General features: G+C 36.1%; 1 protein-coding gene across 2 annotated transcripts in view; it reads right to left on the reverse strand.

The window, feature by feature from the left end:
• The window catches only part of WDR35 (WD repeat domain 35), a 61,678-nt gene that overhangs the window by 27,426 nt on the left and 16,135 nt on the right, over nt 1-18,117 (reverse strand). For both annotated transcript variants that reach the window (XM_055399594.2, XM_088841206.1), the window contains 4 exons: nt 15,362-15,487; nt 14,225-14,410; nt 8,978-9,038; nt 2,807-2,951 (listed from right to left, as the gene is read on the reverse strand). In XM_055399594.2, the coding sequence (XP_055255569.1) occupies nt 2,807-2,951; nt 8,978-9,038; nt 14,225-14,410; nt 15,362-15,487 (518 nt within the window). The remainder of the gene's footprint in view (nt 1-2,806; nt 2,952-8,977; nt 9,039-14,224; nt 14,411-15,361; nt 15,488-18,117) is intronic.

Raw genomic sequence — 18,117 nt, forward strand, 5'->3', positions numbered from 1 at the left:
AAAGGAAGAAACTACCTACCACGTGTTTACTAGTTATACAAGTGCCATGTTCCTGGAAGCTGGGCCAAAACTATATCTGGACATTGAATCACAGATTTCCAGTGAATTTCAATAAGCCACAGAAGATATTTTCCCTTACTCTCCCAAGGAACATCGGTCAGGAACAACTTCTAAAGCACCAAGTGTCTCTGTTGTTTCTCCGTAATTTCCTTTTTATCGATATGCTTAATAAAAGTAAAACTTAAGTGTATTTGGGAAGCTCTAGTTAATGGGGTTTTTGTTCCGAAGTAAAGAACCTTCCCCTAAGCTTCCTGTGTTATGAAGAGGCACCATTTCAGGTGTACCGTCTCTCGGATACCTTTACTGTAACACTCACACCACAGTATCACTGCTAGTTTATTTGCTTTTCCCACTAGGCGGTAATTTTCCTAGAGGCAAAGACTGCACCTCTGTCAGGCACTCTATAATGTCTGCTGAAAAAAACATTAAAATGAATGGAGGAACAGAGAAGACTCATCACTGAGTAGCTCTGAGCCCCTGTGCAAGTTATTTAACTTCTCTGAGCCTCAATTTCTTTTATCTGTAAAAGAAGGCTAACAGTTTGCCCTTGGTAGGACTTTTGAGAGGCATAAATTAAATGATGTTTGTAAAGCACACATGGACAGAGGCTGATACATAAAAAGAAGTTTGAGACACTGTAGCTGTAATATAATCATGGAAAATTAAGCTTTTTTCTACTTTTAAAATATCATTAAATTTTATCATTGTTAAATTGAAGTCACATTTGTATTTTCATCAATATAATAAGGAGATCGAATGTTAAATAAATACAGGTGACAGAACTGTATGAAACACAGGAAGGTATACCAATTTAGAGATAACCATATTTCTACTTTTTAATACATTTCCATTAAGTACATACAGTTAATAATTCTACTTAGTTGTCACAAAGTAAAGTCAAAGATTAGAACAGGAGGTCTCTCAAGAGATCACCTGACTCAAATCCCTTTATTAAAACAAGTAGGGTGCTACACGAAAGGCCAATCTTGAGTCAAGGGGACTCAGATAAACCTGGCAGATGTCCCATCTCTGCTTATCAGCTGGGCACCTCTGTGTCTCAGTTTCTTGTGAAACAGAAATAATATGAGTACTGACAAGACACACCAGTACCTGGCACACAAGAAGTAACAAGAAGTACTCAATCAACGCTGGCCCTTATCACCATCGCCGGCTATATTTTACAGATGACGAAACTGAAGTTCAGAGACAACTGGCCCAAAGTCATTAAAACTAGCAATTATATTCCAAACAGAAATATAAGGAAATGATGCCTTCTTTATTTAAACAAAAGCCGGAATTGCTTTAGCTCATTCACAGGGGACACTCACTCCATGGAGAGAGGCTAGACTTTTCTTCCCCAACCTTGTCCTAAGATCTACCTTATCCCCACAAACTGCAGGCGTCTTGTTATTACTGCTATGGCTGCCACGTGCTCTCCTCAAAGAGGCCAGAAGTTATTTGCACTGAGTCTCTCAGGACTACCAAGAAGACAACATGGACTCTCTTTCAACTGGTTTTTTTTTTTTTCCTGCTTCCACATGAATTCGTATATCCAAAATACTTTTACTGGGGTTGTATTGTCTACCTTAGTACACTGAGTCATAAAAGGAAGGGAAGACTGCATTAAGATCTCAAGTATGTTTGAAGGAAAATGATTTGAAAAAAGCAACCTGAGATTTCTGAAAAGACTGCTCGCTGCCCTCCACCACCAACACAGGCCTGTGCCTTCATTAAGAATTATCAGGTTAAAATTACTCAACCAAAAGCTTTGCTTAAAGGCTCAGGATAAATACAAAAGAGCAACAAACATGGAATATCACTAACAGAGACAACATAACTTACAAAACACAGTAAACACACCGCAATGCTTACTACAAAGAATCCCTCCATCAGGGCCCCTAATTTCTCCATGTGGTGGAGTCGCCTTTACCCCCACTTCTAAGAAACAGTTCCAACCCCCAAGCCCCTGGAATCCAGGGCAAGAGAAAGAAGGTGAGGGGCCCGTTCTGCACCGACAGGCTCTCTCCGTATCTGCGTCTAAGGACCTGCCTCTCCTGTGATGACTATGACAACAGAATCACCCCACTTTCCTGGACAAACCTCTATCACTAACCCACAGGGATGAAGTTTTGGTTAGACATTTAGATTTCAATTGAATAATCACATTTCAGTGTAGCATTACAACTGTAATACGACGAGAGTAGGTGAGAATAGCCATTCCTTATAAAAACATAGGCTTCCGGTCTTTATCTCCAAAGGGTTTTTTTATCATACCACATGCTACCTCTCTTTAAACACACAGGGCCTCCCTGGTGGTCCGGTGATTAAGAATCCACCTGCCAATTGCAGGGGACACCGGTTTGATCCCTGTTCCAGGAAGATCCCACGTACCACGGGGCAACTAAGCCCGTGAGCCACAACTCCTGAGTCCGCACATCCTAGAGTCTGTGCTACAAGAGAAGCCACTGCAATGAGAAACCCATGCACTGCAATTAGAGAGCAGGCCCTGTTGGCCACAAACAGAGAAAGCCTGAGTGTAGCAACAAAGACCCAGTACAGCCAAAAGTAAAACTAATTTAAAAAATTTAAACACACAAATCTGAAAGATATTCAAATCAATGGAAAAATATTATTTCTAGTAATCAAAACAATTTACGGTTCTCAAGCATGACAATTTATAAATAGCTATGTCTGATTTAAAAGTGATATGGTTGAGCCACTAAAAAATGTGCATTAAAAGATATACCTTTCTCTCCCTTCTTTTCGAGACCGGGTGATCTGATTAATTTCCAATGCTGTAAGCTTCTTTGCCACACGATATTGCCAGATATAAAATGCTTCTTTCGAAGCTGCTATCACATGGGTTTTGGTCATTGTAACAAATAATGGCACTATTGAAAAGAACAAAAAGACAATTTGGTTACAATTAGAATCACAAAAGGTTTGTGCCACAAGACTTCAGTGATCATGAGTCCAACCCCTTATTTTACAGACAGAATATTCCAAACACAATCTGAGAAATCAGAAGAGTCAAAGGCCTGTAGGACCATACAAAAATATCAACTCAAAAGGGATCAAAGACCTAACTACAGAACTCTTAGAAGAAAACTTATGTGTAAATCTTTGTGACATTGGGTTAGGCAATGATTTCTTAAATATGACACCAAAAATGCAAGCAATAAAAGAAAAAAAAGATAAACTGGACTTCATCAAAATTAAAACATTTGTGCTCCAAAGGACACCATCTAAAAAGTGAAAGACAATCCACAAAAGGAAGAAAATATTTGAAAATCAAATATATGATAGGGAATTAGATCTAGAATGTCCAAATAACACTTATAACAATATCACAATAAATTGGATAATTTATTTATTATTATCCAATTAAAAATTGAGCAAAGCATCTGAATAGACATTTCTCCAATGAAGATATACAAATGGCTACTAAGCAAATGAAAAGAGCCTCAACATCATTAGCCATGAGGCAAATACAAATCAAAATCACAATAATACTTCACATCTACTATCAGGGCTGCCATCTATGGGGTCTCACAGAGTCGGACACGACTGAAGCGACTTAGCAGCAGCAGCAGCATGGCCAGAATCAAGAATCAGACAATAATGAGTGTTTGCAAAAATGTGGAGAAATAGCAGGAATGTAAAATGGTGCATCCACTTTGAGAAACTGCTTGGTAGTTCTTCAGAATGGTAAATATAGAATTACCATATGTCGTAGCAATTCCACTCCTAGGTATACACCCATCATTAATTTAGAAAAAGATATTCTTCAAAGTTCTTTATCACTAAGAATATATTCTCTTAAACATCTTTTCATCTGTTCCATTTCCTAGTGAATATTTAATTAAATTTCCACTGTGTACCCTTTGATGAAATAGAGGTGTCATCAAATCCATCGTAAACAGATACAGAAACAGAGAATGAAAGATATAAAATAACTCGCCCAAGGTTAGTCAGGCAAAAATAAACAAAATAAACAATATAAAACTAAATACACACATTCACACAAAACACAGAAAAACAAAAAACTCATAAAAGATCATTTAGTACCTAATTTCTAAATTCACAGTTGAAAGTGAACGTGAAAGTGAAGTTGCTGAGTCGTATCCGACTCTTTGCGACCCCATGAACTGTAGCCGATCAGGCTCCTCAGTCCAAGGAATTTTCCAGGCAAGAGTGCTAGAGTGGGTTGCCATTTGATACAAAACATATTTTTCAATTCATGAACACTATACAAAGTAATCATTAATAAAGTCAGGATAATGGGAAAGTGTTAATAACAGCTACCATTTATGGAGTTCCTATGCTGTGTACTGTTTGGTCTCTCAGTTGTATCCAATTTTTTGTGACCCCATGGACCGCAGCCCGCCAGGCTCCTCTGTAATCAGGGATTCTCCAGGCAAGAATACTAGAGTGGGTTTCCATGCCCTTCTCCAAGGGATCAAACCCATGTCTCCTGCATTGCAGGAAGATTCTTTACTGTTTGAGCCACCAGGGAGTTCTTGTCACAGTCCAAATAAAGGACATTTAAGGCAGTAAGAGACATAGGAACTGAACAAAAAATTAGAAACTAGACTGATGGTATGGTGTTAATTGAATAGATAAACAAGTTGAGATTCAAATGCAAGAATTTTTATATGCTAAATACCTCAGTAAGTTGAATCATATTTTAAAAAATTGTTTTCATTACAATTGTCACGATTTCTCTATTCAAAATGTGTACCAACTGCTACCAAACTCTAGAGGGAGCAAGAAGCCTTCCTATAAAGAATAGCTGGTTGGAAGGCAGTCCTGAGAATGGCGGCAGAGCCCCATTTCAGGGGGAGCCCTGAGTGAGACACGTCCAGGTTTTGCTCAACTTTCGCTGATCCTGTCTGTACTAAATCATAAGATAGCTGCTTAATATTCAGTAAATTCTACCATGGATACTCTGACACAAATAACTATTATGCCTTCAGTGTGACATGAAGTAAGTTCACAAACGTTAACTGCTTTCTACTAAAATACAGTGTTTCCTAAGCATATAAAAAGCATTTTTAACCAGTGCTTAGCTACAATTAAAAATTATAGTCATGTTTCCTTTTTTTGATACAGCCTAAATAATCAGAAGTTTATTATTAGCTGAATTCAAAATTTAAGTTAGTGGTTCACAGCGAGTCAAACTTTGGATTCAAATCACAGCCACTTGCTATAAGTTTGCATACATAGTCAGTCACTCAGTCATGTCTGACTCTGCGACCCCATGGAGGCCTTAGATAAATAACTTATTCCAGCTGAACCTCGGTCTGCTTACTGTAAATTGAAGATAATAATACTACCAACCTTATAGAGCTACTTGAAGGATTAAGAGAGAAATAAATATAAGCATAGGATAGTATCTGGCATAGAATACATAATTAATAACAGTAATTTTAAATGCCAGTATTTACTGAATTTCTAAAAATTATGTCAGGTATGTTATGTAATTACATTAGTATATAATTAACGTATCACATATATAATTCATACCTACCCTGTAAGGTGGGCACTATCATTATCCCCACTTAGCAGATGAAGAAACTGAAGGATGGAATGGTTAAATAATTTGCTGAAGTCACACGACTAGAAAAACAATAGAAGCTGGGACACAAACACAGCCAATCTGGTTCCAGAGTCTATGTTCTTAACCACTATGGCAGACTGCTTCTCCTTAAGGGTTAATAACTGTTAGATGTGGTTGCTATTATTTTTGCTTTTTATAATAAAACTATATAAATTCACTAGTCAATACAAGAAAAAACAAAAAAGTATATGAAATGTGTTCTTTTGAATCATTATGGCAGTAATTTTGGCAAATCCATATGCATAGATAATCCTATCTACATAAATTATGCTAGATCTTTATTTATTATCTATCACATCCAGGTGGTTTAGTTCTTAAGTTTCCTGGAACTAAGCCTCTAGGAAAAAGTTAGAAGACCATATTATAATAGATACAATATTTTAGGAAAAAAACACAGCCAGGATAAAAGCAGTCCATGTTCTTCTCAACTATTCAATATCTGGAAAGAAAAAATTTGAAATCTCTATAAAGATTACTGGAAAAAAATGTTAAAGTAATTACGCTTCCATTAATTGAAACTTGTAACACTAATAGGTAGCAGTTGCTAGACAAGAAATGATGTAAAATAATTTAAAACAATCTAGGAATTCACATATAAGTAAAACCTGCTTGTAACATTATATTTTAATGCCGAGACCTGAAATAAATGTCTGCATCGTAATGTTCCCCCACTTTCCTACCTACTCATTTCTCAGCCTTTTAAAGAGCTGGTAAAGTGAAACTGCACTGAACGACTTTCAGCGTTACCTCTCGCTGAAGAGGTATACAGAAGACTTAGTGCATGAGCTACAGGCCAAGATTGAGCTCTTATGTGCTCTCCCCACCATGGCTGCAGCACAGGCACCTGGTACTTTTCAGGCACTTTTCATGCCTTCATTCCTTTGCAAATGCTGTTTCCTCTTCTTTAAATGTCACTCAAACAAACATCCATGCTTCAGAACTCAGCTCAAATGAAAGCTTCTGTAAGTAGAGAACGTGTCCCTAATGTCCTTATGCACGGATATCCACTCAGCCAGCACCTTGCACAATACCAAGCACACAGCAGGGGAGAGTCACTGTTCAATAGATGAACTATATTTTAATTCTCTGTTTAGACATCCCACAAGGAATGTGAGAATTAACTTATCACTCCTCGTACCTAGCACAGTACCTGAGACAGTATATGATCATTGGTGGTTTGCTAAATAAATAGATTCTCTTTTAATTATTTTTATACATTCAATAAACATTTGTTACTGGGCAAGCACAGTGGTAGGCAGCGAGGATACAGAAATGAAACAATGTAGACAGATCTTTAAGAAGCTCAGAATCTTGTAGGGAAAATAGACAAGAAAATCAATAATCACAGTGCAGAGTAAGTACTTTGGACAGAAGCACACAGAAGGAATTGAGGGCTTAAAAGAAGAGGTCCCCCAAATGGCATCTGGCTCTTATATGTACAGTACAACAGAACCCTACAAACTAAACTTTATATAATTTATAACAACATACAATGTTCTTTTTCAAAGTTTCTACAGAGGCTTTCAGGAAGAGTAGATGACAAAAATTATACTTCCTAGGACAATATCAGTTAAACACATTTTTTTTTGCTTCAGCCTCCAGTCCTCATGAAAATTTGGCATAAAAACTTTAAAAAGGAATTTTACAGGATACGTATGAAACAAAAATGTTGAGTCTTTGGCTGGGTTTACTGCAGACCAGTGAAAGAACTGCTTGTTAAAATTTCAGTCAGCAAGACCGCAAAATAAAAAAGTTTCAAGACTCAAAAATACAAATAATCATGCCCTCAAGCATTTGCAATTTTTTGAAGGTAAAGGATTTACATCTGGCTTTATTAAAACACAGACAGCCTGTGATTAAAATTACTTTGAGGCTATATTAAAACTTCTGATATTAAAAAGAAAAAACATATAATCTGAAGATTGACATAATTTATCCTTTATATTTAAGACTCATATTTTTAATAAATAAAAGATATTCATGTGGTAAGAGTCTGCAATAATTTTAAGCTAAAGAATACTAACATTTACAAAGAATACTACCATTAATGTACATATATAAATATAGAGAAACATATAAACAAACCTAACAGTGAACATCAGACAAGAAGTTGAAAAGTTTCAATGCTTAAAAATGAGCTACCAAGACCCTAAACATAGAGTATAAAATCTTTGAAACCAGCTAAGTATTTTTCACTGGTGGCTCAGTAAGTAAAGAATCTGCTTGTAATGCAGGAAACCCCAGTTCAATCCCTGGATCAGGACGATCTTCTGGAGAAGGAAATGACAACCCACTCCAGTATTCTTGCCTGGAAAATTCCATGGACAGGGAAGCTGGTGGGCTACAGTCCATGGGGTCACAAGAGTCAGACACGACTTAGCAACAAAACCACCAAGGATGTTTTACGTTTGCTTGTATCACTAAAAGTCCTTAGCAAAATACTTAGAAGACAGAGTTTAACATTTGATTGTTAAGGCTCAATGTGAAATCTAGAAAAAAAAAAAAAAAAGACTAGTTCTCAGATTGAGAAAATAACTCAATAATTCAATGGGTTTTCAATTTTTGAAACCTACTATTTTTTCTAACACCATATCCAGTAAAGTAGCATACTCTTAAAAAACATTATTTTGGAAGTTATAATGAAATGGCAACAAAATATTTGGTAACAACTTTTGACAAAATACTAAATAAGATTTGGAAACTTTTATGGTTCTTGCGGAGCTATTAGAGGGAATGACAGATCTAAAGCAACAAATGTCTTCTGAAAACAAAAAGGAATATTTTTTATATTGTTCCTATTAATAGACTGATTTCATCAGAAAAATATGGAAAGGGAAAACTCTCTTCCACAAGCAGCTAAAGTGTTCTTTATGGAAGAGAGGTATTTACAAGCAGTTTATTAGTAATAAGAGTGGTTTCATGGCAAAATTCTTTCTATAATCCTCAGTTTATTACATACTAATCATCACATTGGATACCAATCCTCATACAATTATATTTCCCATTAAAAGCAAATAATGGCAGTATAGCAGTCATGAGATTATTGTGAATTCTGGAGTAAACTTATAATTACTGTACTAAGCAGGATCCTTCTGAGAGTGAAATGGGACATTACTAATGATTTGACTATGACAACAGGCATAGACTGGTACCAAACCTGAACCAAGCACGCTAGGAAGTATGCTCATCCTTGCTTTAGAGAATAACATCCCAGTTAATAATACCACTGTTACATTTCAAAATTAGTTTACAAATAAGACTTGAATGAAGATGGAGTAAATATTAACATTTCCTTACCAAGATCAATGTATTTAGGATCCAGAGGTGTGCCAATAGAATTACACAGAACTAGAACAAACTGTGAACAAACAGAACAGAAAGTATTAAAACCCCTGCTTATGCACAATAAAAGAAATAATGCTTAACAAACCATGTTTATCTCTTTATCACTAACATAGAAAGAATTGATAAAAATTAAATACAAAGAATAGCAAAGATAATCTACAGCACAAAAATAAAGAAATATAAACTAAAATTAAACTAAGGCTGATTTCTACATATAGTGGAACACTGGTTTTTAAGAGACCATTTAAGAAACACAAGTACACTGACTACATTTCATTATTTATATTTCTAAATTTGCTGATCAGCTATAACTTCAAAACTCATTTTTATCCTATAACCATCTATATAAAGGCTAATTTAATTTGTTACCATTGCACCAAATGTTTCCATCTCGTTCTCCTCCTTTGAAGCAATATACAAATGACATGAGAAATTCAGAAAAATTCAGTTAATTCAGGAAAAAAAAACATAATCCAACCCACTGAAAATAACTTAAAATGCTAATGATTAACATATGCACAAATAATTATCAATGATTCCTATTAGGAAAAATAAGCATAATGTATACTTTACATAAGATAATTCTAATGATAATTTCATTTTTTGCTGTTAGTCACCATCTCCATATCTATTTTTATTTATACAGATGTTTATTTATACAGATGTTTTTCTGATTAGAATAATATTTCAAACAAGCCCATTCTCAATGTTCTATTTATGAACAGATGTTTTCTTTTCTCAGTGTCTCAAAACTTAATTTTATAAACAAACTAAATGGTAAAAATTATACTAAAATATCATGATTTACTCTTCCACTGCTTAAATTTATTTACTGCCACAGAATACAAGTGTTTTACATGTTTATCATTCACAAGCTCAGCTCACAGTTTAAAGAACCAAGTAAGACTTCTTACGAAATCCCCCCAACTTCCCATTTCTTGCTGCCAAGAGTAATTACTTTCAGCTCCTGTAATTCACTCTTTCGATATTTACCTCCACAAGTGTAAGTGACGTGTTTACAGTGCTGCTTCTTGCTTCATTTTGTTTCAACTTGTGACATCATGCACCACGACCCACTGGGAAAGCTAAGCATGCGACCCTCTTTCACCCTTCTTGCCCCGCCTCCCATCTCATATTCTCACCCCTCCATCTTTCCACTATAATTTGTTACATCAGAACTTAGCAATCAGGGCAGAAAAAGACATAAAAGGAATACAAATTGGAAAAGAAGAAGTAAAACTTTCACTGTTCGCTGATGACATGATCCTCTACACAGAAAACCCTAAAGACTCTACCAGAAAACTACTAGAGCTAATCAATGAATACAGTAAAGTTGCAGGATATAAAATCAACACACAGAAATCATTTGCATTCCTATACACTAATAATGAGAAAACAGAGAAATTAAGGAAACTATTCCATTCACTGCTGCAACGAAAAGAATTAAATACTTAGGAATATATCTACCTAAGGAAATAAAAGACTTGTACATAGAAAACTATAAAACACTAGTGAAAGTAATCAAAGAGGACACTAATAGATGGAGAAATATACCATGTTCGTGGATTGGAAGAATAAATATTGTAAAAATGAGTATACTACCCAAGGTAATTTATACATTCAATGCAATCCCTATCAAGCTACCAACGATATTTTTCACAGAACTAGAACAAATAATCTCACAATTTATATGGAAATACAAAAAACTTCGAACAGCCAAAGCAACCTTGAGGAAGAAAAATGGAACTGGGGGAATTAACCTGCCGGACTTCAGGCTCTACTACAAAGCCACAGTCATCAAGACAGTATGGTACTGGCATAAAGACAGAAATATAGATCAATGGAACAAAATAGAAAGCCCAGAGATAAATCCACGCACCTATGGACACCTTATCTTTGACAAAGGAGGCAAGAATATAAAATGGAGAAAAGACAGTCTCTTTAACAAGTGGTGCTGGGAAAACTGGTCAGCCACTTGTAAAAGAATGAAACACTTCCTAACACCATACACCAAAATAAACTCAAATGGATTAGAGAGCTAAATGTAAGACCAGAAACTATAAAACTCCTAGAGAACGTAGACAAAACACTCTCTGACATAAATCACAGCAGGATCCTCCAAGACCCACCTCCCAGAATATTGGAAATAAAAGCAAAAATAAACAAATGGGACCTAATTAAAATCAAAAGCTTCTGCACAGCAAAGGAAACTATAAGAAAGGTGAAAAGATAGCCTTCAGAATGTGAACTACGGGAGTTGGTGATGGACAGGGAGGCCTGGCGTGATGTGATTCATGGGGTCGCGGAGAGTCGGACATGACTGAGCGACTGAACTGAACTGAACTGAAGCAACTGATAAAGGATTAATCTCCAAAATATACAAGCAGCTCCTGCAGCTCAATTCCAGAAAAATAAATGACCCAATCAAAAAATGGGCCAAAGAACTAAACAGACATTTCTCCAAAAAAGACATAAAGATGGCTAACAAACACATGAAAAAATGCTCAACATCCCTCATAATCAGAGAAATGCAAATCAAAACCACAATGAGATACCATTTCACACCAGTCAGAATGGCTGCTATCCAAAAGTGTACATGCAATAAATGCTGGAGAGGGTGTAGAGAGAAGGAAACCCTCTTACACTGTTGGTGGGAATGCAAACTAGTACAGCCACTATGGAGAACAGTGTGGAGACTCCTCAAAAAACTGGAAATAGAACTGCCATATGATCCAGCAATCGCACTCCTGGGCATACACACTGAGGAAACCAGAATTGAAAGAGACACATGTACTCCAATGTTCACTGCAGCACTGTTTATAATAGCCAGGACATGGAAGCAACCTAGATGTCCATCTGCAGACGAATGGATATGAAAGCTTTGGTACATATACACAATGGAGTATTACTCAGTCATTAAAAATAATGCATTTGAATCAGTTCTAATGAGGTGGATGAAACTAAAGCCTATTACACAGAGTGAAGTAAGCCAGAAAGAAAAACACCAATACAATATACTAACGCATATATATGGAATTTAGAAAGATGCAAATGATAACCCTGTATACGAGACAGCAAAAGAGACACAGACGTATAGAACAGTCTTTGGGACTCTGTGGGAGAGGGTGAGGGTGGGATGGTTTGGGAAAATGGCATTGAAACATGCATATTATCATATGTGAAACGAATCGCCAGTTCAGGGTCAATGCATGTTACAGGATGCTCAGGGCTGGTATCCGGGGATGACCCAGAGGGAGGATAAGGGGAGGAGGGAGGTGGGAGGGGGGTTCGGGAGGGGGAACTCATGTACACCCGGGGCGGATTCATGTCAATGTATGGCAAAACCAACCAATATAATATTGTAAAATAATTAGCCTCCAATAAAAATAAAAGATGAAAAAAAAAAGAACTTAGGGCATACACTGGTATTATAGTTCAATTTTTAAACAACTTTAATTTTTAAAAAATTCAGTGACTACATTATTTTGACTCCATAAATGCTGTTCACAGCTGAGTCAAGTACATGATTTATTTTCCTCTCAAGCATATTTTGCTTTCCCTGTTGTGGATAATTGCCTTTATTTTTTTTCTCTTTGCTTAGTTTTCTCTGTATTTAATACTAACTCAAGTTCCCCATTATCTCCCAGTTACGTATGTCTCCCCTCAGGAGCTCAACCACATTAAATACTGTATTAATTTCATCTTGAATTTCTTCTGGAGACACGTGGCCTGCTCTCCTTTGGTGATCCACTCTCTCAGCACGTGCAAAACTGTCAGCTGGTACCACTCCTCACCATGGTCGTCAGGTGACCTTGTTTCTTCCTCCTTCCTGGTTTTTCATTTTGGTGAACCATATTCTGAAGTCCCTTCTGAAGTTAAGGAAGCTCAGAAGGTAAATTTTTGGTGATCTCATACGTCTAAAAATGTTTTTATTCCACCCTTATATTTAATGAATTGTTTACCTAAGGTATGGAATTCAAGGTGGGAAAACATTTTCCTTCAGAATTTTGAAAGCAATTCTCCAAAGTATTTTAAGTTGACAAGTCAAATGCTAGTATGATTCCTTATCCCATGAAATCTGTTCTGGACCCAAGTGGGAACAGAAGATTGGGGTAGCATTCATTTAACTGCCCTGTTTTCAGCAAGAGTCCCTCTACCTTTCCCTATGCTTAGTGCCCCTCAGTGCAGAGACTTTTTCTATCCTCTCTGGAGAGCAAACCAGTCTCCCTGGGAGTGAGAAGGGCAGCTCTTCAGGGGCTCAGAGACGGAGGGAATCTAGAAATCTGCTTCTTTATACACCCTTTATATTTTCCCCCAAAGTACTCTCCTGCGCACTCTCTTTCTCCTACCAGGTACCACCATCAAGTCCCATGTCTCTGGGATTCTGTGATACAAACTGGTTGCTTTTTTCCTTCTCCACTGATGGAGAGAGGATTCCACTTTCCTGGGTCTGCTAAGGTAATGACCACTAATCCTCTCTAAACTCCAAAATTATGTTGCTGTTTCCTCACCCTTTCTGGTCCCTGGAGGCTTGTGGCTTTTTAAAAAATACCTTTCCCTTTGTTTCAGTGAGTTTCAGGAGAGAACAGAGCCAAGTGTAACTGTTCAAATGGCTGCCTTCAACTAAAAATTCTATGCTTTTTAGTGGGATAAAATAATTTATCAAAGACACTGTAGTCCAAATTTGCATACTTCTGCAAATATTTAAATGGCTAGCAGACTTTTTAAAAGGGCATTATTTATATTATTTATGTTATGAGACATTGACTTTTAAAGCAATATAACTCCACATAAAAGTCCATTTCTGAATGTCAAAACTACTCAAATTGTTATAAATGGCCATTGTTACATAATTTCTTGAGCCTTTGTACTAGACATCTGGTTTTTCATTTTTACCTATGGAATTTTAAATTGGAAAAGGACTGTGGTATTTTAAATATATTTCATAGACAAAAAGTTCCAGTACCAGTTAGTATAAACTGCCAGTGGATTAACTGATCAGAGAAAAGAATCAGGGGACAGAGAACCAATGGAGCCACAGAACTCTCCAAGCAGAAGTCTAGACAGACCTGGCCAATAGACCCAATACTTTCTGTACCTGCCAATAGAAAGGCTATGCTTGAGAAGATAAATAACTACAGCCCAATTCAGCCAAGTAGCTAAACCCATCTAAGTTTTAAGATACCAAGGAACACCTACCTGAGGGTGATTTTCATCAGCTTTTGTTGCCAATATGCAGAAGTCTCCACAGGTAGTAATAGAAATGAGACTCTTCACATACTTAACATACTTGTCATTGTTTTTTGTATCCCAAAAGGTAACACAGTACTCTGGACGATCAGGTCTGGTATAAGCATAAACTACAGTGTTTGAGCAATAACCCCACTAGGAAGAAAGGAAGGAAGAAAGGGAGGGAAGAGAAAGGATGAGAGAAATAGCAATTAATATTGGGAAAGTCACATTATTATATTTTTTTCCTCTAGAAATATTGCAGTTATGTGATTTATCAATGCTGACAAAAGTAATCCTTTAGAAATAGAAAAGAGAGGGACTGAATATTCAGCTTCATATCTCTTCTCACTAAAGTAACAAACCTAAAAGTAATAAACACAATTTAAAAAAAAAAACACAAAAACAAATTGGGCTTAACTTTCCTCACTTTAATTTGTAAGATTTAAGCTTCATTGGTGAAAATTTCAGATTTTTCAATAGTCAGTAATAGCCGTGTGGGGGTCAACAACAAAAGTGATCCCTTCTGAAGTTCAATTCCAAGTCCTGAAGCCAAAACTCAAAGACAGTTGCTTTGCCTTTTTTCTCTCATCCACATTTTTTATATTTGTTTTTTATCAGAGTAGCATATGCACATAGCTTACAGTCAAATAATTCTACATGGTTTATTTAACACAAAAACAAAATGCAGGACCCCCTCTGCCTAATTTCCTCCTCAGGGTAGCCATTTACAACTCTTTTAGCTGTAAACTGTTTTGGTTTTGATTTCCATATCATATGTGTATTGATTACAGAACTTAGAACTTTCCCTCTCCTGACAAATTTATACATAATTTTGGGTAAATTGATATTCAGTGTCAACAATATTAACATCATCTTTACTACTGTTTCGGGGGGCACACTGCACACTTGACACTCTTGGTACTCTTTATATATAGTATTCCAGAAAAGTTTACTAGTTTACTAATTCTACGCTGTTCACACTGAAAAGCCTCCTTTCAGCTGCTTTCTAAAACAAAGTGGCTATGAATATATACAAAATACAGAGACTATACTTTCAACTATAATAAAATTATATAATAAAAAACAACTGCTCTTAATACTCACCTTATAATCAGGTCGAATATTTGCAAAATATATAAAAGAATCAACAGTCAGTGCAATTTTCAGTCCACCTCCTTCCCAAGATAGTGCAGACAAATGCTTTCCAGGAACTTTCAAAGTACCCAGATGCTGAAAAAAATAATTATATTTAACCTAAAGTATCACAATTAAATAAAATACCACCTATCACTTCACAGAGATCAAAAGTGGTACAAAAATTATTTTATGAAAAGTTGTTACATACGTCAAATCATTTTCCTTCCATTTTTATAATGAAAAACAAATGTATGATAGGAGAAATTAACAAACTATAGCCAAAGAATTCAGTATCAAATTTCATCAAATCTAAGATGCCAGAGATTTAAATATGCATCTTTATTTTTATGTCCAACTTAGGAAAGAAAAACACATTGCTGCAAGTTAAAATAGGACAACTTTGATTTTAAGATGCATCCCAATTTAGGGTTGGAAAGAACTGTTCTTCTTAGATGCAATGAAATATTGGAGTAGTAAACTCAGTCCTTAAGTCCTGCCTCTTATTCAGCCCCCACCCACCCTCAACAGCCAACCAGATGCCCAGCCTTTTGCTTTCACTCCTGTCCTTCATCACAACTGCCTTCTTTCTTGACTGAATTATCTAGTAGCCTCCTAACTACAATTTACCTTTTGTCTCTTCTTTCCTTCCCACCCTTCCAATTCAATCCCTGCTGCAATGATTATCATTCTGGAACACCAATCCAATTATATCCTAGTCTGCTTTTAAAAATGTTTAATACTTTTCAAAATCAGTCGCTACCAGCCATCACACTCTCTGGAATAGTATACAATGGCTTTCTCCCATTTGCCCAAAACTCTGGGGCTTAATACCCTACGAGTTAACCATAGTTACCGTGTTCTCCTCATGAGGGAACTACTCTGCCTCCATTCCTTTGGCCCATATAATCTCTCTTCTGCCTGAAATCCTTTCCCCCAATACTCCCCCATCCAACTATTCCTTGACCTCCTGGAGTGCTCTTATTCACCCTTTAAGATATATCTTAAATATTACTTCCTGCCTTCTTGCCTCCCACTGTGGTTCCAGAGAATTTAGACAGTGAGCTACTTGACAGCACTAACTTGCTCATATTCACTTTTATTTCCCTATCCCTTAATAGATTCTTTAGTAAACAAGTACAAAAAAAAAATCTATCAAGTAAATAAATGTATAATGTAATCAAATGAATTTCTTTGTATACTGACAGTATATTTTAAGGTTAAATTAGCAAATGAATAGATGAATACAAAGATCTTTTTAATGTGGCAATAGAAAGAAAACATTTTTAATCTATGTATATTTCACAAAACAGTATACTCCCCAGAATTTTAACATTACACTGGTATCCCTCGTTCTTAAGCAGATATGCTCTAAAATCAAATTTAATATATTAAACTATATCTTGCCATGGCATCCAATGGGGGAGGGGGCACAGTTTTAACCTAGGAGGGTGTACTCTATCTGTCCTGCTGCCTGTATGAAGCCAGAGGAAACAAACAGGCTCTCACAACATGATTCTTGGTACTGACACCCACATTGTGAGAAGAAGGCTACCATCTCACTCTGCCCACAAGGCAGGTGGTGGCAGCAGCAAGGACAAACAACTGACTTTTAGTGAGCATTCACTGAGCACTGCGGTAGGCATTTTCCCACTGCTCCCTCCTCTAATGTTTACAGTAGAGTCCTGAGGAAATAAGTTAGCTGAGTCTTAGAGGTTAAGTAACTTCTCTGAGTGTAACAGCACTGTAGAAACAGAGTTCAAAGCCAAAGCCAGGCCAGACTACAAACCCCACACTCTGTTACCCCCTCCCATAGCCAAGGCCACACTGGAAAGACTAGAAGATCCTAGCCCTCAGAATCAAAAGTGAATTCTTCCCTGAGGTTTTCCTTAAGTTGACATCTCTAGTTTAGTTCCTTCCAAGTTCTTCCTAATAACATAGATCCAAAAATAAATACCTCATATATTCACTTATTCAAAAAATATTAAGTGACCAAATACCCTGAGGACTAGGCTAGATATTTTTAATTACAACTATACCAAAAGCCACTTACAGTTTATTTAACACATAACACAGTGATTTGCAAGATTAAGCATATGGGCCTTTGAATGCATGTTATCATACCTAGAGAAGACTGAACTAACAAAAATAAGCTGATAAAATAATACAGTGATAAATAAGCCAATGGCAACAGATAGAAATAACCAACAAAGAACATGAATTTAAAAGAAAGCTATAAATACTGAGATAACTAGAATTCAGATTTTTAATTATTTAGGAACCTTGAGAACTGCACTTTTGTTTTTCCTTAGCTTTTAGCATCTACCAGAAATATTATTAGCTGATAATGAACAGAGACCACCTACACTCTAGAGAACATTCTACTAGGTAACTTTCAGCATCATCTGACACCACTGTTTACCCCAACGGAAATTATTATAATACAAAAAAAAAAAAAAAAACTAACATAGTAAAAACAACTGGTGCAGACTTTGGTATAGCCAAAAATAGAAATTATTGAAGTTTGTGATGAATTTATAAAAACCAACAGGATATCCAAAAGACACCGAATATAGTCTAAGGTTAGAAAATAAAATAAGTAAAAACTTTAATAATATTAGTTAATAAGTTCTCAATTTCTAAATAATTTCTAAATAATTTAAAATGTATAGCATATTAATTCTCCTATTTGATATTTACTACTGCTTTAAGAAAACTCTGAAAAT

The sequence above is a fragment of the Moschus berezovskii genome, chromosome 11 (assembly GCF_049115385.1).
Source record: "Moschus berezovskii isolate FMDL1 chromosome 11, NW_MosBer_1.0, whole genome shotgun sequence".
Lineage (NCBI taxonomy): Eukaryota > Metazoa > Chordata > Mammalia > Artiodactyla > Moschidae > Moschus > Moschus berezovskii.